Source organism: Mustelus asterias, chromosome 26 (genome assembly GCF_964213995.1).
Source record: "Mustelus asterias chromosome 26, sMusAst1.hap1.1, whole genome shotgun sequence".
Classification (NCBI taxonomy): domain Eukaryota; kingdom Metazoa; phylum Chordata; class Chondrichthyes; order Carcharhiniformes; family Triakidae; genus Mustelus; species Mustelus asterias.
The window spans coordinates 2,138,848-2,165,245 of record NC_135826.1 but is presented as its reverse complement, the minus strand read 5'-3'; the positions used below and the strand labels follow the sequence as shown (position 1 = coordinate 2,165,245).

Here is a 26,398-nt window from a genome sequence, read left to right as displayed (position 1 = left end):
GCAAAAAACTACAAAGGGTCATGGACAAAGCCCAGTCCATCACGCAAACCAGCCTTCGACTCTGTCTACACTTCCCGCTGCCTCGGAAAAGCAGCCAGCATAATCAAGGACTCCACGTACCCCGGACATTCTCTCTTCCACCTTCTTCTGCCAGGAAAAAGATACAAAAGTCTGAGGACATGTACCAACCGACTCAAGAACGGTTGCTTTCCTGCTGCCATCAGACTTTTAAATGGACCTACCTCGCATTAAGTTGATCTTTCTCTACACCCTAGCTATGACTGTAAAACTACATTCTGCACTCTCTCCTTTCCTTCTCTATGAACGGTATGTTTTGTCTGAATAGTGCACAAGAAACAATACTTTTCACTGTATATTAATACATGTGACAATAGTGAATCAAATCTAAATAAGCCATAGTTTGGCCACAGTTCCCTTTCCACTCTTGTGCCAATAGAAATAAACTTATGGAATTCCCCTATTCGTTTGTCGAATACCTGCCATTGCATGCTCCCTTGTTGATTCCTCAATGTATTGGTCCAGAAAACCACTCCAGAAATTCCTCCTCTGTTGCACTGTCTCTAATCTGACTCACCCAAGCTATATGCAGATTAACGTCACCTATAATCTGAGATGTTCCTTTATCACATGCATCATTGATTTCCTGTCTAATGCTATTCCCAATATTACCACTACAGCTTGGTGGTCTGTATACCACCCCCCACAAATGTTTTTTGTCTCTTGGTGTTTCTTAACTTAATCCATACAAATTCCACATTGTCTGTACTAATACCTTTCCTCAATATTGTATCAATATCTTCTTTAATCAACAATGCAACTCCACCACCTTTTCACTGCTGTCTCTCCTAAACACAGAATAGCCCTCAATGTTTACTTCCCATCCTTAGTCACCTTTGAGCCATGTGTCTGTAATTCCAACTACTATACTTTTTTTATATCTACCGGCACAACTAATTCATCCTTTTCACTTTGAATGCTCCAAGCGTTCAGGTACAAAACCCTAGGGCCAGTCCTTTTGACGTTCCTTGGCCCATTTTTATTTTTTTTAAACTGTATCCTCATCTGATTCTGGCCCTTGATTTCTCTATCACTTTTCTCATTCTCCTTGCTGACCTTTTCCTCTTGTTTTTGATTTGGAGATGCTCTGAATCCTTACATAGGTTCCCATCCCTCTGCCATACTCAGGGGGAAAAACAAACAAAAGTCAACCTCTGCTTGCTTTGATGAGAAGCCCGAGATTTTGAAACAAATATAGAGCTTTGGAGAGACCATGCCTAGAACAGTGTGTGCAGTTTTTGTCCCCTTAGCCAAGGAAGGATATACTTACCACAGAGGGAGCACAACCGAGGTTCACCCGACTAACCCCTGGGATGTTGGGATTATTTTGTGAGGCGAGATTGAGGGAACTAGGCTGGTATGCGAGGGGATTTCATTGAAGCTTACAAAATTCTGAGTGCCAGCCCGACAGGGTCAATGCAAGAAGGATGTTTCCCTGACTAAGAGGATGGGGGAGGATATCCTAGAACCAGGGGCACAGTGTCAGGGGGAAACCACTTAAGGCTGAGATGAGGAGGAATTTCTTCACTCAGTTGTGAATCTTTGGAGTTCTCTATCCCAGAGCGATGTGGAAGTTCAATCATTGAGAATGCTCAAAACAAAAATGAATAGATTTCTGGAGACTACTGGCGTCAAGGGATAAGGGATAGGGCCAGCAAGTGGCATTGAGTTAGAGGATTTAATTGAATGGCAAAGCAAGCTCAACGGGATGAATGACCTACTCCTGTTCTTACTCTTCCATGTCCCCAAGTACCTGGGATATAACCTGACTAAAGCATGCAAAAACGCCTTTTCTGTTAGCAGCTATTTGGGCCACTTGTATCCTAGGGGGGGTGATGGCCTAGTGGTATTATTGCTAGACTATTAATCCAGAAACTCAGCTAATCTACTGGGAATCCAGGCTCAAATCCCGCCTTGGCAGATGGTGGAATTTGAATTGAATGTAAAGAAATCTGGAATTAAGACTCTACTGATGACCATGAAACCATTGTCGATTGTCAGAAATACCCATCTGGTTCACTCATGTCCTTTCGGGAAGGAAATCTGCCATCCTTACCTGGTCTAGCCTACTTGTGATTCCAGAGCCACAGCAATGTGGTTGACTCTCAACTGCAACTAGGGATGCGCAATAAATGCTGGCCAGCCAGCGACACCAATATCCCACAATGAATAAAATTTTAAAAATCATCAATCTAAAACCAATCAAAAACAGCAACACCAACAGTAGACCCACTAAGTTATTTACTGGGTTGGTAGAAACCCTTGATTGCTCAACTTGATAAGAGTCCATAGCAATGTCTTGCACCGGAGGCGTAGCCTTTTACCCAAGTAGTAAGTTGGACCATATGTCACATTGAAAATCTGTAAAAAGGACATTTCATGGAGTCCTTTAAGCCATCTAACTGGGCAGCAAGAACCCACATTACCAGACAAGTGATGTGCTCCTTTCCTTAGAAGTCATTTCAGAACAGGGACACCAAAACAATAGTACCTTTACAATGAAACAAAATTAATATAACACAGAACTCCACAACCAAAGACTTCAATAGTTGAAGTAGACTATTAAGAGCTTGGTCAAGCTTTTAAAACACAAAATATTAACAGAAAAACTTGAAATGTCCTGTTTTATCTTCTCATCTATTTACCAGATCAACAGCGTCACTTGTAAACAGGGTGGGGAATATTCTATTTCTCAGTCAGTCCATAGTCACATCCTTAAATATAGTTAGACATGGAAAAGAAAGGAGACCCAAAGTTTCAAACAATCATATGCTACATAGAATTGCAAGTTATGTTTTTTAATCTGCATACTTATGGTGAAACTGTGTTAAGTCTCACACCGCACCCCCCCCCCCCCTTCACAGAAGGGTTCATAACTAAAATCTGTCAGTGCAAAAATGGAGAAGGTCTGACAATAGTAGGACCCTCCCTCCAGACAGAAGGAACAACCAGCAATGTCACCCAGAATCTGTGAAAGATGTCAATACATTGGCAAACAATTTCTTTTTGGTCTCTGGCTATCACAATCCAATCAAAAACAAACCTGCAGTGGGTGGGGTGGGGGAAGAGAGAAGAAAAATTTGTGGGCTGGAAACCATTAAGCAATTCAGAGAATAAACCCAAATTAACCCAAGTTTGCCACTTCTGTTCTCTGAATCTTTGGAATCCTCTATCCTAAAGGGCTGTGGAAACTCAAACATTGAGCATGTTCAAGACAGAAATTGATAGATTATCCAGATTTCTGGATAATTAGATAAGTATGGGGAATAATAATTATGGGGAAAGTGCAGGAATGTGGCATTGAGATTTATGATCAGCTATGGTCTAACTGAATGTCAGAGCATGCTTGATGGGCCAAGTAGCCTACTCCTGCTATGTTCCCAAAATTATTGCAATGGAAAGATTGAAATAATTGGTGAATATTTCTATGTTAAATCAACAATGGTTAAGAGCATTCCAGATCCCCAAAGAGAGGTCAACACAATACCAGTTCTCATCATGAACGATGCTCATAACAATAAATTGACATCCTTTAAGCTCAGTGAGATCATAGAAATCATAGAAACCCTACAGTGCAGGAGGTCGTCATTCGGCCCATCGAGTCTGCACCGACCACAATCCCACCCAGGCCCCACCCCCACATATTTACCCACTAATCCCTCAAACCCACGCACCTCAGGACTCTAAGGGGCAATTTTTAACCTGGCCAATCAACCTAAACCGCACATCTTTGGACTGTGGGAGGAAACCGGAGCACCCGGAGGAAACCCACGCAGACACGAGGAGAATGTGCAAACTCCACACAGACAGTGACCCGAGCTGGGAATCGAACCCGGGACCCTGGAGCTGTGAAGCAGCAGTGCTAACTACTGTGCCACCGTGCCGCCCCAGATGTTGCAGTTGGGCATCTAAAATCACAATAAACCAGGCAATACACTGACGAAAGTCAAACATCAACTTTACAAGCACAATATTATGAAAATTTGATACAGGCACAGAACAAGAACTTAAGATATTCAGAAAGTAATGTCTTGCAAAGTCTTAATTCTTCTAGGAAGCATCCTAGACACTGCTGAAATGACCTGACAGCACAGCATGTTTTGGTGAGGAAAATCATATCAAGGGATGATGCTTCTTCAGATGTCTTATGTTCTCTCAGGTATTTTCAGAAGACCAGAAGTGCTACTGTAAGGCATACAAAGCCTCACCTGCAGCACCAATTTATCTTTGCTCCAAATTTACTAATTGTTTTGAAGATCCAAGATTGTCAGGTGGGATTCCAAAATATGTAGAATACGTCCCAATAGAACAAAATCTACATACATTGTATATTTCTTGCTCCGAATATCACTGAATATTAACCAAACATTACTCTGGACAACCACGATGGATTTAATCCTTATGGATTAAAATTCCAACTACTGGTCTCAAGTCAAGAAAGCATTTTCCAGTTTTCAAACATTTGTGAAACCATGTGATTATTCTATGTAGCAGTTTTATAAGTGTTATATAGACATCAAGATGCTTCAATCAGAAATATCAATGGTATTTTCACCAAGACTTTGCATTTCTGACAAACAGTCAAGTTTCATTTTACTGAAAGGTTTATTACCGGATTCCTGATTTAAGGATAAAAATTAGGATTGTGTTTTGATCCAAAAGGTGATGCAAACTGTGGCAAGAATTGATGGGTATGCTCGAGTCATCCACTATATGAACAAATCAGATATGATCAATTGATATCCAGCAACTAGACTGTGCTGACAGAAACCAGACCAACAATATCACTTTTCCAGGACAGATTTCAAATCACCAGTGCCAAGTGAAAGATTTAGAGAGAATGGAGTTGGGTACAAGACAAGGATCCAAATTCCAAACAAATTTTGCCAACCAAAACAGAGAATATTTTCCAAAATGAAATCCGAGGAAGAGGATCAAAATATTAATTGGCAGCCACCAGCACAATAAACTAGATTTTAGTGTTTGATCTAGAAGAATGGATGTTACATTTTGATAGGAAGTTCCTTTCATTCAGAAATACTGAAAACTTATTGATTAGGTAAGACAATTTTGTCCACTACTACTAACTGTGCAGCTTGGTATGATTTTTTTCTTATACAAGCAGCCAACTGTAAGTATACTAGGCTCAAGCAGCAAACCTAGCTAACACTCTCTCTCTTGGTGTAGCAAGGCCAAATACAAGGACTTCAAAGAACACAAGTTCTCTTTAGCTCTGACGAAGAGTCATCCAGACTGGAAACATGAGCTCTGTTCTCTCTGCACAGATGCTGTCAGATCTGCTGAGATTTTCCAGCATTTTCTGTTTTGTTTCAGAGTCCAGCATCCGCAACAATTTGCTATTATCAAAGAACATTAGTTGTGATGCTAATCAAGTCATCAAAAACCATTTCCTTTCTTTTCACTTTGATCTTCTCCCACATCCCAAGTAGAGAAAGAGTGTTAGGGACAGAACTATTTGTTTCCAGTTAAAAAAAAGTTATGCAATTCAAGCAAGGCTCAATGCATTGAAAGAAAGGCAAGTGCAGGTCCAACCCCGTTTGTTGATATACCAGATAATTTGCCATGTCCAAAGAAAAGAGCATAAGAAATAGGGAAAAGACCATAAGGATCATCAAAGCCTCCTCCACAATTCAATCTGACTGATTTTGGGATTCTTGCCTGCTCCCCATTTCCTTCAATTCCCCAAGAGATCAAAATTCCATCTACCTCAGCCTTAAATATATCCAATGATGGCACATTCACAACCCTCTGGGTAAAGAATTCCAAAGATTCACAACTCTTTTGAGTGAAGAAATTTATTTTCATCTCAGTCCTAGATGGACATCTCTTTATCCTGAAACTGTGATCCCTTGCTCTAGATTCCCCAGCAAGGGGAAATAACTTAATATCGGTATCTGCACTGTCAAGTCTCTTCAGAATCTTGAATGCTTCAATGAGATTGCCTCTTATTGTTCTAAACTTCAAAGAACAGAGAGACAATTTACTCAGTCTCTCATCCCAGGAACCAATCTTGCGCCTTCATTGTACTACTTCCAATATGTTTCTATATTCAAGAGGCAGCTAGATATAGCACTTGGGATGAAGGGGATCAAAAGTTATGGGGAGAAAGCAGAACTAAGCTATTGAGTTGGACGATCAGCCATGATCGTGATGAATGGCAGACCATGCGTGAAGGGCTCCTCCTGCTCTGATTTTCTATGTTTCTTAAATATGGAAATCAAAATTACATACAGCATTCCAGATTTGGCGCAAAGTTCCATACAAATGTAGCACAACACCTTCATTCCTGCACTCCAACCCCCTTGCAATAAAACTCCAACAAGTCATTTGCTTTCCCCATTACTTCCTCCATTCGAACTGCGTCCTTTGTAAGAGTACACCCAAGTACCTCTGAACATCAACATTTACAAGTTTCACTGGTACCTTTCACTAGTCTGAAATTAGACATCATTTGCAACATTCCCATGCTGTGGGTGCAACCATTTAAAAGGTAAGGCACTCGCCACATCCAACAGAAAAGCACATTCCATTTGTCAACAGCATAGATCGAAGGATGTTAATGGAATTCAAAAACATGGTGCTCCAGAAGACATCAGTTCAGATCCAGAATTAAAGTTTAGTCCATCTCCACTAGTGATTTTCACAAATTCACTGGTGAAGCAAATTCAATTTGGAACAAAATGACTATCTGGGAATAAACATATTATTTCTTTCATTTTTAATATCTCACAACAGCAAACTAATCAGCAGGCAAGAAAACATTGCCCAAGGTTGTGAAACTAAGGCGCATAAGGGAGGAGTCTCACAATTTTTCATTTAGCAATCACTGGTTCTACCAATGAGATCCTGGATAGAAGGCACAATGGTGTCAAATCTCAAAGTGATAGCTTCTTACCACTCAGAAATTAGTGGTCCTTGCACTTTCCTCAATAGCTGATACCTCCACAAATTAAGACAGTATCCAGGAGTTTCAGAATACACTAAGGCAGATGCAAAGTAGCCAAGCGCAATTGTTACTTCCTGGTGTAATCCAATACATAATCATCTCAATAAATGGCATCCAAACAAACAGTTGATGCTTAGCAATGTCACAGTTGGGACTCATGTCCCAAAAACAATGTCTGCAATGTCAGAGGTTGATGACAATGAGTCATCTGGACTGCAGGAAGACTGGCAAATATATCAGTGAATTCCTCAGTGAAAATCAACAATAATCCTACGGTACTATAAAGGAATAAAAGCAGAAAGTGCTGTAAATATTCAGCAGATCCAACAACTCGTTTCTTTCTCCAGAGGCAGACAGACTTGATGAGCATTTATAGCACTTTATTTCAAATATCCAGCATCCACAGTATTTTGCTTTTATATTATTGTACGAAAAGAGGACATTTCTTTAAATGTTTGATATCAGTGGGCTCTCGGTGCTGCAGTCAAAAAAAGCAGCATCAGTTGCAACAACTTCTGCCAGCAAGTCAGGAGAGTACATATATGGCGACCTACCACAAGTTCATAAGAAAGAGGAATGGCCCATTTGGTCTATCGAGCCTATTTCGTCATTCAATAAGATCATGGTTAATCTGACTGCATCCTTAACTCCAGTTTTCTGCCTGACCTTAATAACCTTCCACTCCCTTACAGATCAAAAAATCATGCGGATGAAATCAACTTCAATCCATTTCGTGTGCCAGAGCTGTTGATTGGTATTACTCCTTGGAACACCACTGGGCTTAATGGCTGAAAGCTCCTCTTGTTCCTTGTGGTTGCAATCACAGGCCTGGTCAGTACGAGAATGCTCTCCAGTCTGGAATGTGTCAAATTTGACCCAGCATATCTAGATCTGAAAGTACCACCATTATTGCCAGACAATTCCTGGATGGGTTAAAATATTTAGCCATTATTTAACTGAAACCTTCGGTCCTGGACAAGAGGGGCAACAAAGATAAAATAACTTGAAGCCGTAAACAAATCTATAGATAAAAGATGGTCAGAATGAAAGAGCACATTTTTCATCATAAAGTCAAACATGGAGATGTTTGCTGATGATAACACAATGTTCAATACCATTTGCAACTCCTCAAACAATATCCAGGCTTGGGCTGATAACACTGCCAATGCCAGGCAATTACCTTTTCCAACAAGAGAAAATCTAACCATCACCCCTTGACATTCAATGGCATTACCATGGAATCCCCCACTATCAACATCCTGGGGGTTACCATTGACTAGAAATTGAACTGGACTAGCCGTATAAATACTGCGGCTACAAGAGCAAGCCAGAGGCTGGGAATCCGGTGGTGAATGACTCACCTGACTTCTCAAAACCTGGCACAAGGCGCAAGTCAGGAAATACTCTCCATATGCCTTAATTAATGTTGTTGTAGGTGCAGGACTCCCAAGGCAGACTAGCCCACTGGATTGGCACTCCATCCACAAACATTCAGTCGCTCCATCACCATTGAACAGTTGCAACAGTGTGTATCATATACAAGATGCACTGCAGAAACTCACCAAGAATCCTTAAACTGAACTTTCCAAACCCACGATCACTATCTACAAGGACAAAGACAGTAGGCACATGGGAACACCACTATCTGAAGTTCCCCTCCAAGCCACTCACGACCCTGACTTAGAAATATATCACCATTCCTTCAAAGTCGCTGGATTAAGGTTCTGGAATTCCCTCCCTAACAGCACTGTGGGTGTACTTGCGCTGCAGCAGCTCACCACCACCTTCTCAAAGATAACGAGAGATGGGCAATAAATGCTGATCTAGCCAGCAAGTCCATAAATGAGTTAAAACATTTTGGCTCTGTCTAAAAAAAATTCAAGAAAACTATTAGAAAAAGACGACTTATCTAGATAAAAGCAAATTACTGCAGGTGCTGGAATCTGAAACCAAGAGAAAATGCTGGAAAATCTCAGGTCTGGCAGGTGTAAGGAGAGAAAAGAGCTGACATGGAGTTCAGATGACCCTTTGTCAAAGGGTCATCTGGACTCGAAACTTACCTAGGGTCTGTTACCGCAACATTAACATTTTAAATCAACTGGATACTTGAAGACAGAAAATAATTTCCCAGCATTGGTAAAAACAAATACTCCAAGGTGGGACAGGGTTGTATCCATCCAAAAGGGATAACACTGACTACACGATGCCTTGAAAGGAACCCCCCGCTTAGAAATGAGCAAAATTGTTGACAAATTTCAACGGTGTTTAACAACGATAGAGTACCAATGTTACAAGACTTCAATTACCCTAATATTGACAGGGGAAAACAGTGTCAGGGGAGAAGAATTTTTACTACATCACAAAAAAACTCTCAATGATGTCTCCAGTGCAAAAAAAAATGAAGGATTTTGGATCTTGTTCTGAGAAATGAAGCAGGGCAAGTGGAGTGCATTACCTAGCCAAGAGTGACGAAGCAATAGTGGAAAGAGACCAAGATCAACGGCAAGAATGTTCAACGAAAGAGCCAATTTCAAATGGTTTAAGAAACAACTTAGGACAGGTTGATTGATAAAGCAGTAAAAGGGGGCAAGTTTGAGATATTTCCAGTTTGTAACTGAACTATTTTTAGGTAGAATAGGTAGAGCACTCTGGAAAATAAAGAAATTAAAAGTTAAAATAAAACAGAAAAGGAAGCTTATCAGCAGCAAGATTCTGCTAATATCTGAGGAGATAATGGAAAGTACATGAGGGAATTTAAAAAGTTAATAGGAAGAGGGGAAAGAAAGCAACATTAAATTGAATCCTAAAATTGCTTATACAAAGTGGTGGTTGGGGAGAGAAATCTTTACTTAGATGCAGAAGACATGACTACGGTTTTAAATAATGTTTAAGTAAGTGGATTATGTTTAAACTATGCAGAGGGAAGTTATAGAACAGAGTAATAAAGAGATACTAATAAAGACCTACTGATAAACAAGCCAGCTAGCTCAGACAGAACACATCTTACTTGTTAAAGGAAGCAACGGCAGAAACAGCAATAGCACTGCTCACAATATTTCAATCGCTACAAGAATATTACACTGGGCTGGAAGGTTGTAGATGTTTACTATTATTGAAAAACAGTAAGGACGATAAACCAGCAAACTGCAGGCCAGTCAGCGGAAAAATGGTGGTAGGGAAGATACATGGTCATGGATTAGAAATTTTTATTTGGAATTGTATAGGTTAATCTCAGAAAGCCAGGATAGATATACTATAGGTAAATCATAACGGAATAATTTGGCTAATATCTTTGAAAAATGATGGCAAATGTTGATCAAAGCTGCAGCATATATAAACTTTCAGCAGGTAATCGACAAGTGGGTGGGAGAGTGAGCTGGGGAGGATACAGGAGGTTTATTCAGAAGATGTAAATTTATGGAATTAAGGGGAAAGCAATGTATGGATACAAAATTAGCACTGAGAAAACAAAGGGTGGTGGCAGTGGATGGAGGTTTTCCAGACTGGGAAATGATTTAGTATTCCCCCCGCCCCCTCAAGATTCAATTATGACTTCACTTTGCTTTGCCATTCCCATAAACAAATAGGGAGCATTATAAAGTTTTCAACTAATATGAAATTTAGCAAAGTTGTCTATCATGATAATAGTTATAGGAATAAAGAACGAATAGGAATAAAGAAATGGCTGAGGAATTAAATTTGTACTTTGCTTCAGTCTTCACAAAGGAAGACATGAATAATGGACCAGAAGTGCCGAAAGAAACATGTTTTAGTGAGGAGTTGAAGGAAATCAGCATTAGTAGAGAAATGGTTTTGCGGAAATTGATGGGATTGAAGGTGGATAAATCTCCAGGTCCTGATCATCTTCATCCCAGAGTACTAAGGAAGTGGCCCTGGAAATAGTAGATCCACTAGTGGTTATTTTCCAAAATTCTTTGGACTCTGGAATAGTTCCTACAGATTGGAGGGTAGCTAAGGTAAGCCCGCTATTCAAAAAGGGAGGGAGAGAAAACCGGGAACTATAGACCAGTGAGCCCAAAGTCGGTACTGGGGAAGTTGCTAGAGTCTATTATCAAGGATTTCATAACTCGGCATTTGGAAGGCTGTGGTATAACCAGACAAAGTCAGCATGGATTTACAAAAGGGAAATCATGCTTGATGAATCTATTGAAATTTTTTGAGGATGTAACTAGCAGACAGAGGAGAACCAATGGATGTGGTTTATTTAGGCTTTCGATAAGTCTCACATGACTGACTACTATGTAAAGCACATGGGATTGTAGGTAATGTCTGGAGATGGATAGAAAGCTGCTTAGTAGATAGGAAGCAAAGAATTGGCATAAATGGGTCTTTTTCTGATTGGCAGGGATCTGTGCTAGGACCCCAATTGTTCACATTGTATATTAATGATTTGGAAGAGGGAACTGAATGCATTATCTCCAAATTTGCAGATGATACAAAATTGGGTGGGAGAGTGAGCTGAGGAGGAGGATACAGAGATGCTTCAGCATGATTTGGACAGCGTGAGTGTGGGGACATCTGCAGTATAATGTGGATAAATGAGAGGTATCCAATCTGGTAGCAATATTAAGATAGATTATTACTTGAATAGCTGTAAATTGAGAGCGGTGGATACTCAACAACATCTTGGAGTCCTAGTGCATCAGTTGCTGAAAGCAAGCACACAGGTACAGCAGGCAGTAAAAAAGACACGAGAGGATTTGAATAAAGGGTTAGGGATGCTTTGCTGCAATTGTATAGGGTGTTGGTGAGGCCAAATCTGGAATAGTGTGCGCAGTTTTGGTGTCCTTATCTGAGGAAGGATGCCCTTGCTGTAAAGGGAGTACAGCAAAAGTTTACCAGGCTGATTCCTGGGATGGCAGGTCTGTCATATGAGGAGAGACTAAGTCGGTTAGGGTTATATTCACTGGAGTTTAGAAGAGCGAGAGTGGATCTCAGAAACTTAAAATTCTAACAGGGTTAGCCAGCATAGATTCAGAAAGTGTCCCTAATGGTGGGGGAGTCCAGAACTAGGGTTCATATTTGAAGATAAGGGGTAAACCTTTTAGAACTGAGGTGAGGAGAAATGTCTTCCCCCAGAGGGTGATGAATGTGTGGAATGCACTATCACAATGTAGTTGAGGCCAAAATGTTGTCTAATTTCAAAAATAAATTAGATATAGCTCTTGGGGCTAAAGGGATCAAAGGACATGGTGTGGGAGCTGGGAGGTGAAAAATCAGGATTTTGAATTCGATGATCAGCCATGATCAAAATGAACAGCGGAGCAGGCTCAAAGGGCCAAATGGCCTATTCCTGCTTCTATTTTCTGTTTATAGCCTTTCATGGTGACAGGATGGTGGAATGACAAATGGAGTTCAACGAGAAGTGATGCACTTCCAGAGGACTATTATAGAAGGACAATGAATAGCACAATTTTAATAAATGTAGATGAGCAAAGAGATTCTTAATGATAGTGGGGCAAATTGACATGGTGGTTAAAAAAGCATTTAGGTTACTTAAGTTTATAAATATAGAATGGGGAAAACAATGATGCTTTCAGTTCAACAAAGAATGAAGGATTTGGATCTTGTTCTGAGAAATGAAAGGTGACAAGTGGAGTGTACAAGTGTACATTACCTTGCTAAGAGTACCACAAAGTAATTGTGAAAAGAAACAAAATATCAAAGATAAGAATGCTCAAATGGGAAAGAAACAATTTCTCATGGTTTAAGGGAATTAGTATATGCATACTGGTAGAGCCAGAACAGTGGGCTACTGAGATATTCCCAGTTTGCAACTTATCTGAAGGGAAAAGGTATAACATCTAAAGCTCATGGGCTCTGGAAGATAAAGAAATTAAAAAAGTTAAACTAAAACAGAAAAGAGGCTTATGACAAATTTCAGCAGCAAGATTAGAGAACAGAATATAAAAGCAAAAAGGTCATGCTTCAACTATAAATCATCGGTTAGGCCTCAGCTGGAGTATTGTGGACTATTCTGGGTGCCACACTTCAGGAAAGAGCTAGAAAAGGATAGAGGACATTTACCAGGTTGTGACCATGGATGAGAACCTTCAGCTATAAGGAGGCATTGGAAAAGTTAAGAATGCGCTCCTTGAAACAGATATGGTTTGAAGGTGACCCAACAGATGCTTTCAAGATAACAAGAGGCTCTGATCAATAGGGAAAACGTATTCCCTCTGGCAAGTGGGTCAATAACTAGAGGTTACAGATTCAAAATCAATGGAAAAATACCTAGAGGGGAGACGAGGGGACCTTCTTTCAGTTGTCAGAACCTGTAACAATACCTGTGAAGGTGGAAACGGATTCCATTAATTATTTTTAAACGGGAATTGTACAGGTACAGATGAGGAACTCAAATGGTTATAGTCAAAAAGCAGAGAACCAGCACAGGCACAAACGGCCTCCTTCTGCAATAAGTTTCTACAGTTGTATATTTTTGCTCAGAACATCCTCAGGTGCCAGGTCAAAGTGTATATAAATGGAAACTGTAGAAGAACTGGAGGGAACTATTTGACACAAGACCCTTTCACAATACTAGACAAAATAGGTTACATAAAGACCTTGCTCGGCAAATCTGAGCTGGAGGGATAAAAATGCACATTTTGCCTATCCTCACAAGATTTGCACTATCACTTACATTTTACTTTACGCAACAGAAGCAGAAATAAATTTTGATTTTGGAACTGAACACTATCGTAACACTTTGCAAATGCTATTACTTGGAAACTCACTGATTTATGCCAAAAAATGAAGATACTAACACATTTTCTGAACAATTTCTCAGGATGAAAGCCATCATTCAGTTATCGCAAGCCTGCATAGCTCATGAAGGAAAACAGCATTGCCTTTTTATGCATTAACTAGGAAATACATTTAAAACCAGCCATATAAAACAATCAACAAATATAATGCAGCAGAATTCCTCTACTCCACGATGCAGCTGCAACTTCACCACGTGAAGTACCCGAAATCATGATTTATGGAACACAGTAAGATAACAATTTTTACAAGTTAAAGTTGGAATGATCCTAAAATTCGGTACTTTCCTATCGGATTTATTCTGTGCTGATGTTCCTCGGCAGTTCCAAGTTACCCATCATTCCAGAAGCCACTTCCTGTTTGCCTGTTTTACCTGCTCTCCCGTATGTATTTCCCTGACCCTAAATCAATTACTTCAGCACGAAAACGTTAAATTCAACCACCACCCCCCCCGCCACCCTCAAAAAAAATCTAATTTTAGCCACAACTCAATTCATTCCAGCTCCTTGGGGGGGGGGGGGGGTAAATGGGCAGAAAGAAAACAGCCTCGCTATACAAATCTCATCTTCCAATTTTCACGAAATGTGTGTTACGCTACTTTGGTTTAACCATTTAGACATATGAAACATCACAAATCAACTCCACGCTTCAGTCAAATGTGTTGAATGCCATCTGCTAAGAACTGCGTATAATTAACTTTAAAAAATGGCAGTGAGTACAACAGTTGGTCACCATTTTAATATGGGAAACTTCTCAATGATTTAGATAACCACAAGCATTAACAGTTCTTTAAAACTTTATATATATTTGGGGCGGATCATTGTGCGTGTGATTTGTGATAAGTTAGAAACAACCAGAGCGTGCTGCAAAGCCCGGTGAAAGCTGAGAGCTGACATGGTTTAGAGGAATCCTGCTGCTACTCCATGCTGGGAGGTTAATCCCCGAGCCTTGAACAAGGCGCAATAGATCCCAGGCTATTCCCAATCCGACCCGCCTCACTCCAGTCTGCTCCACACTCACTCATCATGGGCCTGGGGTCAAAGCCTGTCCCGCTAGGCCGCGTTTACTCTCCTCAACATGCACACACACACACAGTCTCAGACAAGCAGAGCCCGGACCGCCAGAGGCCCGAGCCAGGGACTTGCGTGCAGGCACACGGCCTGGTTCTTACATTGGCATCCTTGTCTATGGCCTGGAGCAGCTGGTCCTTGATCTGCTGCGGGGTGGGTGTCATTTGGCGGCAGTGTGGCGGCGGCGGCGCGGCTGTGGACGGGACGGGGGAGGGGGGGATAGGAGGAGGAGGTGGGGAGGGGAGAGGAAAGGGACAGGGAGAGAGGCCCGCTAACAAGAAGCGCAGAGTCTGAGGAAGTAGCTGCGAAGAGCGGCGGCTGCAGCAGGGCCGCTCGGAACCGTCATATTCCGCCGCGGCGCTCTCGGGTGGCTCCGTGTGTCCAGTGTGCGTCTCACTTTCGCTGGCTGTCTGTCGCTGGCTGAAGAGAAGCGGCGCCACAAGCAGCCGGGAGACGGAGGCAGTGCGAGCAGAGATAGCCCAAAGCGAACACTCACTCCACCGAGTCTAACTGAGGAGCCGCGCGCTGCACCACGGGAACCCGGCGGCGCGCGCGCGCGCCCATCCGCGCCCGCGTCACAATCTGCGCGCGAGCACGTCATCCGCCCCGCGCCTGCGCGGGACGCGAAAATAACGGCGTGCGCGCGCGCGCCCCCCCCTTCCTTTTTCCCCCAAAAATATAAGGCCGGCGCGCGCAACCGCTGACGTAACAAGCACGCTGCGCGCTGGAGCGCCTTGACGTCACCGCGTCACCACGCTCTGGACTGCGCACACGCGTCGGGTGTGCGTGAGGTTTCCGGCCACTGAGGAGGAGCGCGCGGCGGGGAGGTGGACGGTTACCATGGTAACCAACCGCTGGCGCTTGTTCTGAACTATTCCCAGGATCATTTCTGCCCTGAGTCTGGAGCTGGGAGCGAGAGAGGAGCCGCCAAAGCTTTATGAGGTGATATTTCTTTCATAACATCAAGTTCTCAGAATAAATTTACTTTCCCAAGCATAAAAGCAAATTACTGCTGGAACCTGAAACCAAAAGAGAAAATGCTGGGAAATTTCAGCAGGTCTGGCAGCATCTGTAAGGAGAGAAAAAAGCTGACGTTTCGAGTCCAGATGACCCTTTGTCAAAGCTAAAAGGCATAGAAAGTGGAAGATATTTATACTGTAGGGTGAGGGAATGAAAGATGTCACTGTCACTGTACATTCTCCCCGTGTCTGCATGGGTTTCCTCCGGGTGCTCCAGTTCCTCCCACAGTCCAAAGATGTGCTGGTTAGGTTGATTGGCCATGCAAAATTGACCCTAGTGTCAGGGGGACTAGTAGGGTAAATGAAATCAAAGGAATATGGCCTGGGTGGGATTGTGGCCAGTGCAGACTCGAAGGGCGAAATGGCCTCCTTCTACACTGTAGGGATTCTATGATTCTTTGAATCATAGCCACAGGAACAAGACAGTCTATAGAGAGAATAGAAGGTTTGAATGGCCAAACGACAGAGAAGCTGAAATCAGAGGGTAAGCTGTGACAGATAAAGATGTGGGGAGGAGGGGGAGCTGGGTGGTCGAGAGGGCAAAATTGAGAAAAAGGGGGAAAGGGGGAGTAAAGGTAAGGAAAAGGGGATAAAATGGGGGAAAGAGTGGGGTAAAGAATAAAGAAAGACAATAAAGAAGTAAAAGGTAGAGAACAGTTAAAAATTAAATACAATGAAAACAAAGGGGTCGGGGGGGGGGGGGGGCGGTAGAGCTAATCATCTGAAGTTACTGAATTCAATGTTGAGACCAGAAGGCTGCAACGTGCCTAGCCGGAAGATGAGATGCTGTTCCTCCAGTTTGCGTTGAGCTTCACTGGAACATTGCAGCAGGCCAAGGACTGACATGTGGGCATGGGAGCATGATCGTGTGCTAAAATGGCAAGCAATGAGAAGGTCAGGGTCCTGATTGCGCATAGACTGAAGGTGCTCAGCAAAACAATTACCCAGTGTACATTTGGTCTCTCCAATATAGAGGCTTGCCATTTTAACACACGATCCTGCTCCCATGCCCACATGCCGGTCCTTGGCCTGCTGCAATGTTCCAGCGAAGCTCAAATCAAACTGTAGGAACAGCATCTCATCTCCCGGCTAGGCAAGTTGCAGCCTTCCGGTCTCAACGTCGAATTCAACAACTTCAGGTGATTAGCTCTACCCCACCTCAACCCCTTTGTTTTCAGTTTATTTCATTTTTAACTGTTCTCTACTTTTCATTTCTTTATTGTCTTTCTTTATTTTTCTAATGCCCCTATTTTATCCCCCTTTCCTTACCTTTACTCCCCCTTTGCTTTCCTTTCCCCCTTTTTTCAATTCTCCTACCCATGTCCCCCCCCCCCCCCCCCACATCTTCATCTGTCACAGTTTACACCCTGATTTCAGCTTCTCTGCCACTTGACCATTCACACCTTCCAATCTCACTCTGGACTGCCATTAGCAGCCTTTCCCCTTGTTTTTGTGGCCATGAATCATCTTTCATTCCCTCACCCTACAGTATACATATCTCCCACCTTCTATGCCTTTTAGCTTTGACAAAGGGTCGTCTGGACTCGAAACATCAGCTCTTTTCGCTCCTTACAGATGCTGCCAGACCTGCTGAGATTTTCCAGCATTTTCTCTTTTGGTTTACTTCCCCAAGCATCTGCCTGTCGAATGCCTTTTGGGCTCCATAACACAGTGAAAGGATTCTGTTAATGTAGGGTTACAGAATAAACTCAAATATAACCCATTCTTCACTGCAAACTCATATATACTGTTCTTGTTTGTATGCTTTTATTAATTACAAACTGAAAGACTTGAATTTACATAGTGCTTTCCATGTCCACTGGATGTGTCAAAGCATTTTACTGCTAATGAAGTACTTTGGAAGTGTTATTCACTGTTGTAATGTAGATCAGTGATCTTCCTGATGAAAGGCTGTTGACCTGAAATGCTAACGCTGTTTTCTCTCCATGGATGCTGCCTGACCTGCCAGGGTCCCAGGTTGACATTCCCAAGGGGCACTGCCCACCCCTGTCCCTGACCACCGATGGGGCTTCAATGGCCTCTGTTCCCACTGGCGAGGCCATCACGTCTGGTCACCATTGGTGGGGACCATCTGTGATCCTCGCCAGTGAAGACCTCCACCGACGAGGTCGGAAAGTTAAGTGAGCCCGGACTATTACATCCGGGCTCATGAAATTAATATTTATACATAATTAAATCAGTCTTACGCCCTTTCCGGCGCGAGGCTGATTATGTCAGGAAAAATGACCTGGGAGGATCGCAAATGCCCTATGCCAGGCGCGATTCGCATTTTTAGCCTCCTGCTCAAGTTTCCCTCCCCGCTGCGCTAATTGACCAGCGGGGTAGAAAGATCGCGCCCATGGTGTAATTACAATAATTTCAGTATTAGGATTTGAAAGGAGTAATGTGTGGGACTGTGTATATAGCACCTGCGCTAATTGACCAGCGGGGCAGAAAGATCGCGCCCATGGTGTAATTACAGCAATTTCAGTATTAGGATTTGAAACGAGTAATTATGTGGGACTGTGTATATAGCACCTCCCACAATGATGATGTAAGAGAACGCATGACTGAGAGAGGAGAGGGGGAATTTAGTGGCTTCAGCAATGTAACATCTCGTCATGGATACATGTACACAATTCCAGAGAACCACAAAATCCTTACTGTGCAGAAGGAGGCCATTTGGCCCATCCAGTCTGCACCAACTCTCCGAAAGAGCATCCCATCCAGGACCTCCCCTCCACCCTATTCCCATAACCTCGTGCATTTACCTTGGCTATCCACCTATCCTGCACGTCTTTGGACTGTGGGAGGAAATTGGAGCACCCGGAGGAAATCCACACAAACACGGGGGGAATGTGCAAACTCCACACAGGAAGTCACCCAAGGTCGGAATCAAACCCAGGTCCCTGGCGCTGTGAGACAGCAATGCCAACCACTATGCCACCCTTAGTTGTATAACCACAATTCAGTTGTATAAAATAAGTCAGTTGTTGTTTTAATATACCAATGTCTCAATAACCATCCTGAAGCTGGACATTCATGGGACTGAAGCTGGACAGGTCAAGACATTGCTTTACTCCATAAGAACTGTAGCAGATGATGTTATTGTACGACAGGGTTTCAATGAACCCTCTGATAAATTTGAGGAAGTCTTAAAAGCTTTTTAACATGAGAAACAATAAGATTCTGGAAAGGACCAAATTCAACAGAAGGGTCCAGAAACTAGGTGAACTAGTAGCTGCTTTTATTAATGACTTTCACAGGCTAGTTGAAGTATAGAAACCTAAAAACAGAATTAATACCAGACCACGGCGTAGTTGTGTTACCAATGAATCTCTGTCAAAATTGATGCAATCTAAGGAAGACCTCATTTTAGAAAAATCAATACAACTGGTGAGACAAACAGTAGCTATAAACAGAACAAGGCAATATTGAGAGGTGAAGAAAAACCTTGGCTCAGGAAACCTTCAGTGACCATAAGAGTTCCTTAAGGAAAAAAGAAGCATCTGGAAAGAAGATATAATTTATAGAGAAAACCTCCACAGCAATATGGTTGATTCTTAACTGACCTCTGAAATGGCCGAACAAGCAACTCACTTGTGTCAAACTGAAGAGCAGAATAGGATTAGAAGCAGGTGGACCATCGACCTAGGCACCAGAAATGACATAGGCCAGGAGTGTCCAAAACGTCAATCGTACTTGACACGTGATCATTTGCAGTGGACCATTCGTTCTCTTTGCACTGAGCAAATGAAGAGTCAGCGTACCCATGATACAAGCTTTCTATGCCTCTATGAAGTTGGCCCATGCACGGTAACCGCTTTCTGCACATGTGCAGAGTTGGTGCACGTTCAGTGAATGCTTTCGCACCTGCGCAAAGTTGGACACCATGCATGTGAATAATGGGCACGTGCTCCTTGGAAAACATGAAGAAAATTTATATGATGATAGAAGCTAACTTATAGATTTTTGTGCATTTTTGGTGATGGCAGCTGCAAAATTCCTGCATAAGATGCCGATTTTACCCAGACTAATGAAATGAAGAGTTTACTACATTATTGTAATATTTTATCCTTAGGTCTCAACCCAGTTCCTAGTAGATTGCATTTGTGTTAAAAATTAAAGACATCCTGGACCCATCGAATAAGTGCCAACTGAATATTACAAAACATTATGTCTTTGCTAGTTAGTGTACAGAATCATATGCCATGTCACAGGATTTGTAAACCAGAGGCCTGGATTAATAATACGGAGGACAAGAGTTTAAATCCCATTGTGTAGTTTGAAAATTTAGATTAAATTTAAATTAATTAATCTGGATTAAATTTCTGGAAACGGTGTCCACAAAAGTACCAACCACATTTTTGTAAAAACCCAATTACTCAGAGACAGCAATTATCACAATTAAAATAATCTTATTTACTTTTCTTTTTTCTTTGTTTATTTTGAGATTAGGGTCTTAAAATGAGTGCTGGGGCAAGTACCAAAAAACCTAAAGATTACTACTTTCACAATGAGTGGGAGGAAGAATACTTTTTTTACAATGACAAGTTCAAAATGTGTGGTAGATCTTGGCAAATGTCGCTCTTGCCAAGATTGGAAACCTGTTCACAAATGGTACGCAAGCGATTTTACTAAAAGTAAATTTCAAAAGAGAAGTGTTAATGAATTGAAGTCTCAGCTTCCTGCCCTACAGTCGGTCTTCACAAGATCCAACTCAAAATCAAAGACAGTAGCAAAGGCATCATGCCAGTTGTATCACAAACTTGCAAAACACAAGAAACATTTTCAGATTGGAGAAATGGTCAAAGAGGCCTTTTTAGAGGCAGCAAAGTCATTATTTTAAGAATTTAGAAATAAATTGGAAATAATGTCCGCGATGAAGGAGCTGCCCAGAAACACTGACATAGTGCCGAGGTCATGGAAGAGGACTTGGGTGAAATACAGAAAAAAGACGTACATGAACATGTGTTCTTTTCACTTCAATTTGACAAGTTGACAGATGTGATCGACATATCACAGTTATGCATTTTTATTGGAACGGTGTGACATGACTGCAAAAGAGGAACTGCTCAGAATCATATTTCTAAAAGGAAAAACCCAGGGGAGATCATTTATCAGGCATTCAAGGACCTTATTGACAATACACAGTTGCCAATTCAGAAATTTGGGTCCATAACCACTGACATGCACCTGCTATGATAGGCTGCGCCTGCTATGACAGGCCGCACCTATGGGTTAATTGCCCTGTGCAAAATCTTCCTAACTTTCTTCATTATCACCGCATAGTTCTCCATCAGGCTTTGTGTAGTAAAATGTTAAATATGAAAGATGTCATAGGTGTTGCACTTAGGATTGTGTGTTCTATACTGGACAGAAGTCAGCAGAGATGCCTCTTTCAGTCTCAACTGGAAGACAACGAGCACACAAACCTCTTAGAACATAGAACATAGAACAGTACAGCACAGAACAGGCCCTTCGGCCCACGATGTTGTGCCGAGCTTTATCTGAAACCAAGATCAAGCTATCCCACTCCCTATCATCCTGGTGTGCTCCATGTGCCTATCTAATAACCGCTTAAATGTTCCTAAAGTGTCTGACTCCACTATCACTGCAGGCAGTCCATTCCACACCCCAACCACTCTCTGCGTAAAGAACCTACCTCTGATATCCTTCCTGTACCTCCCACCACGAACCCTATAGTTATGCCCCCTTGTAATAGCTCCATCCACCCGTGGAAATAGTCTTTGAACGTTCACTCTATCTATCCCCTTCATCATTTTATAAACCTCTATTAAGTCTCCCCTCAGCCTCCTCCACTCCAGAGAGAACAGCCCTAGCTCCCTCAACCTTTCCTCATAAGACCTACCCTCCAAACCAGGCAGCATCCTGGTAAATCTCCTCTGCACTCTTTCCAGCGCTTCCACATCCTTCTTATAGTGAGGTGACCAGAACTGCACGCAATATTCCAAATGTGGTCTCACCAAGGTCCTGTACAGTTGCAGCATAACCCCACGGCTCTTAAACTCCAACCCCCTGTTAATAAAAGCTAACACACTATAGGCCTTCTTCACAGCTCTATCCACTTGAGTGGCAACCTTTAGAGATCTGTGGATATGAACCCCAAGATCTTTTGGGTTTAATATCAGTTGTTTGGATTTAATCTCAGTTGTTTGGGTTTAATATCAGTTGTTTGGGTTTAATCTCAGTTGTTTGGGTTTAATATCAGTTGTTTGGATTTAATCTCAGTTGTTTGGGTTTAATATCAGTTGTTTGGATTTAATCTCAGTTGTTTGGGTTTAATATCAGTTGTTCTGGGTTTAATCTCAGTTGTTTGGGTTTAATATCAGTTGTTTAGGTTTAATCTCAGTTGTTTTGGGTTTAATCTCAGTTGTTTGGGTTTAATATCAGTTGTTCTGGGTTTAATCTCAGTTGTTCTGGGTTTAATATCAGTTGTTTGGGTTTAATCTCAGTTGTTTGGGTTTAATCTCAGTTGTTTGGGTTTAATATCAGTTGTTAATATCAGGGATTTGTTCCCAGGAGCAGGCTGAGGGTAAGAGAGTGGGTTTTCTGACTTTAATTAATTATTTATTTTTTCAGTTAATTTTGGGTTTAAAATCGGAGGTTTTTTTTCAAAACCGGAAGTCGGGCCAGGAGAGGCCTGGGGAAGTTTTTGGAGGGTTTAAAAGCGCACCAAAGTATACAGCGGGCAGCAGAGTGAGTGGGAAGTTGAGTGAGCTGTCAGGGCTTTGGCTCACAGGGCTTGGACGAGCAGGGGTGAGTTTTTGTTTCCTTACACTCTTATTAACTTTTCACTGTCTTACTTGACATAAAGCGTCCAGTATGAGTGTGAAACCAGTGTGTTGTTCCCAGTGTAGGATGTGGGAGGTCCTGGAGGCATCTGGCCTCCCGGACATCCACATCTGTGAGGGGTGTGTCGAGCTGCGGTTCCTGAGGGACCGTGTTAGGGAGCTGGAACTGCAGCTCGAGGATCTTAGGCTGATGAGGGAGAATGAGGAGGTGATAGACAAGAGCTATCATCAGGTGGTCACACCAGGGCAACGGGAGGAGGCCAAGTGGGTGATGGCCAGGAAGGGTAAGGCTAGGGTGGTTGAGAGCACCCCAGTGGATTTGCCCCTGCACAACAAGTACTCCTGCTTGAGTACTGCTGGGGGGGACAGCCCGCCTGGGGGAAGCAGCAGTGGCCGTGTCTCCGCAGTGGAGTCCAGCCCTGTAACTCAGAGGGCTAAGGAAAAGAGGAGGAAGGCGGTATTAATCGGGGACTCGATGGTGAAGGGGACAGACAGGCGTTTCTGCGGAGGTAGGCGGGATTCTCGCATGGTGGTCTGCCTCCCTGGGGCCGGGATCCAGGATGTCGCTAGTCGCGTCCCGGAAATCCTGAGGTGGGAGGGCGAGGAGCCTGAGGTAGCGGTACATATTGGTACCGCTGATGTGGGTAGGAAGGGAGAAGGGGTCATGAAAAGGGAGTACAGGGAATTAGGGAGACAGCTGAGAAAGAGGAAAGCAAAGGTAGTAATCTCAGGATTACTGCCTGTGCCACGGGAAGGTGAGGGCAGGAATGGAGTGAGGTGGAAGATGAATGTGTGGCTGAGGGACTGGTGCAGGGGGCAGGGATTCAGGTTCCTGGACCATTGGGACCTCTTTAGGGGCAGGGGTGATCTGTATACAAAAAACGGGTGGAACTTGAATCACACGGGGACCAATATCCTGGCCGGTAGGTTGGCTAAGGTTACTGGGGAGAATTTAAACTAGATAGGTTGGGGGGAGGGGAGCTAGAAGAGTTGACTAGGATCAAGGAACTAATTGATGGGGTGGAGGATGCAGGGGTAAGGGGAATTACAAAATTAATGGTAGAGGAGAGGGTGCAAGTGAATGAAGGCGGTAATTTAGATAAGGGAGTAGAGGGAGAGGGTGTTCGCGACTCATCAAAGCGGGTCCAGATAAAAGCTGGAATAAGGACACTTTGCCTGAATGCACGAAGCATTCGGAACAAGGTAAATGAGTTGATGGTGCAAATCAGCACGAGTGGGTACGATCTAGTGGCCATTACAGAAACGTGGCTGAAAGGTGACCAGGACTGGGAGATGAATATCCAGGGGTATCAGGCGTTTAGGAAGAATAGACAGGAAGGAAAAGGTGGTGGGGTTGCGCTATTAATAAGAGATAATATCAGGGTAGTACTGAGGGATGACATAGGCTCTGAGGAACAAAACGTGGAATCATTATGGGTAGAGATGAGGAATAGTAGAGGGAGAAAGACACTAGTAGGGGTGGTATATAGGCCCCCAAATAATAATGTTGAGGTAGGGAGGGCTATAAACAAGCAGATAAGGGATGCGTGTAAAAACGGAACGGCAATAATCATGGGGGACTTCAACATGCACATTGACTGGCAGACTCAAGTCGGTAAGGGTGGAATGGAGGAAGAGTTCTTAGAATGCTGTCGGGATAGTTTCCTTGAACAGCATGTTACGGAACCGACGAGGGAACGAGCTATTTTGGATCTGGTATTGTGTAACGAGGTAGGTAGAATTAAGGATCTTATTGTGAAGGACCCTCTTGGGTCTAGTGACCACAATATGGTCGAATTTCTGATTCAGATGGAAGAGGAGAAAGTTTGGTCCCAAACCAGTGTCCTCTGTTTGAACAGAGGGAAATATGATAGGATGAGGGATGAATTGGCTAAGGTAGACTGGGAGAGCAGGCTGGCAGGTAGGATAGCTGAGGAACAGTGGAGGATTTTTAAGGAGATCCTTTTCAGTTCTCAGCAAAAATATATTCCAGCAAAAAACAAGGATTGTAAGAAAAGGGAGAACCAGCCGTGGATAACGAAGGAAATAAAGGAGAGTATTAAAATAAAAACAGCTGCGTACAGAGTGGCCAAAAATAGTGGAGAAACAAGTGATTGGGAAAAATTTAAGAAACAACAAAGAGAGACTAAGAAAGCGATAAAGAAAGGAAGGATAGACTATGAAGCTAGGCTAGCAATTAATATAAAAAATGATAGTAAAAGTTTTTATAAATATATAAAAAGGAATAGAGTGGCTAGAGTGAATGTTGGACCCTTGGAGGACGAGAGGGGGGAGTTAATAGTGGGAAATGAGGATATGGCTGAGTCTTTAAATAAGTTTTTTGTGTCGGTCTTCACGGTGGAGGACACAAATAGTTTGCCAAATATTAACGATAGAGGGTTGGCAGCAGGAGAAATACTTAATACAATTAATGTTACCAGAGAGGCAGTGCTGGGTAGACTAATGGGACTGAAGGTGGATAAGTCCCCGGGTCCGGATGGAATGCATCCCAGGGTATTGAAAGAAATGTCAGAGGTAATAGTGGATGCGTTAGTGATTATTTATCAAAACTCGTTGCATTCTGGGGTAGTGCCGGTTGATTGGAAAACGGCTAATGTTACGCCGCTGTTTAAAAAAGGAAGGAGACAAAAGGCGGGTAACTATAGGCCGGTCAGCTTAACGTCTGTAGTAGGGAAAATGCTGGAATCCATTATTAAAGAGGAGATAGCAGGGCATCTGGATAGAAATGGTTCGATCAATCAGACGCAGCATGGATTCATGAGGGGAAAGTCGTGCTTGACGAACATGTTGGATTTTTATGAAGATGTGACTAGGGCGGTTGATGGAGGAGAACCGGTGGATGCGGTGTTTTTGGATTTCCAAAAGGCGTTTGATAAGGTGCCCCATAAAAGGCTACTGAAGAAGATTAGGGCACACGGAGTTGGGGGTAGTGTGTTAAAGTGGATTGGGGACTGGCTATCCGACAGGAAGCAAAGAGTCGGAATAAATGGGTGTTTTTCCGGTTGGAGGAAGGTAACTAGTGGCGTGCCGCAGGGATCGGTACTCGGGCCGCAACTATTTACCATTTATATAGATGATCTGGAGGAGGGGACGGAGTGTAGGGTAACGAAGTTTGCAGACGACACAAAGATAAGTGGAAAAGTGAATCGTGTGGAGGACGGAGAAGATCTGCAGAGAGATTTGGACAGGCTGAGTGAGTGGGCGAGGATATGGCAAATGGAGTATAACGTTGAGAAATGCGAGGTTATACACTTTGGAGGAAATAATAACAAATGGGATTACTATCTCAATGGAAACAAATTAAAACATGCTACCGTGCAAAGGGACCTGGGGGTCCTTGTGCATGAGACGCAAAAGCCCAGTCTGCAGGTACAACAGGTGATCAAGAAGGCAAATGGGATGTTGGCCTATATTGTGAAGGGGATAGAATATAAAAGCAGGGATGTCTTGATGCACCTGTACAGGGCATTGGTGAGGCCGCAGCTGGAATACTGTGTGCAGTATTGGTCCCCTTATATGAGGAAGGATATATTGGCATTGGAGGGAGTGCAGAGAAGGTTCACCAGGTTGATACCGGAGATGAGGGGTTTGGATTATGAGGAGAGGCTGAGGAGATTGGGTTTGTACTCGTTGGAGTTTAGAAGG

At 42.9% G+C, this 26,398-nt stretch overlaps 1 protein-coding gene across 1 annotated transcript in view; it reads right to left on the bottom strand.

Annotated features, from left to right (window-relative positions):
- Positions 1–15,432, bottom strand: part of LOC144479418 (mediator of RNA polymerase II transcription subunit 26-like) — a 194,979-nt gene extending 179,547 nt beyond the window's left edge. The window contains exon 1 of the mRNA XM_078198064.1: positions 15,000–15,432. Within this exon, the coding sequence (XP_078054190.1) occupies positions 15,000–15,062 (63 nt within the window). The 5' untranslated portion in view covers positions 15,063–15,432. The remainder of the gene's footprint in view (positions 1–14,999) is intronic.
- Between the last annotated feature and the right edge of the window lie 10,966 nt (positions 15,433–26,398).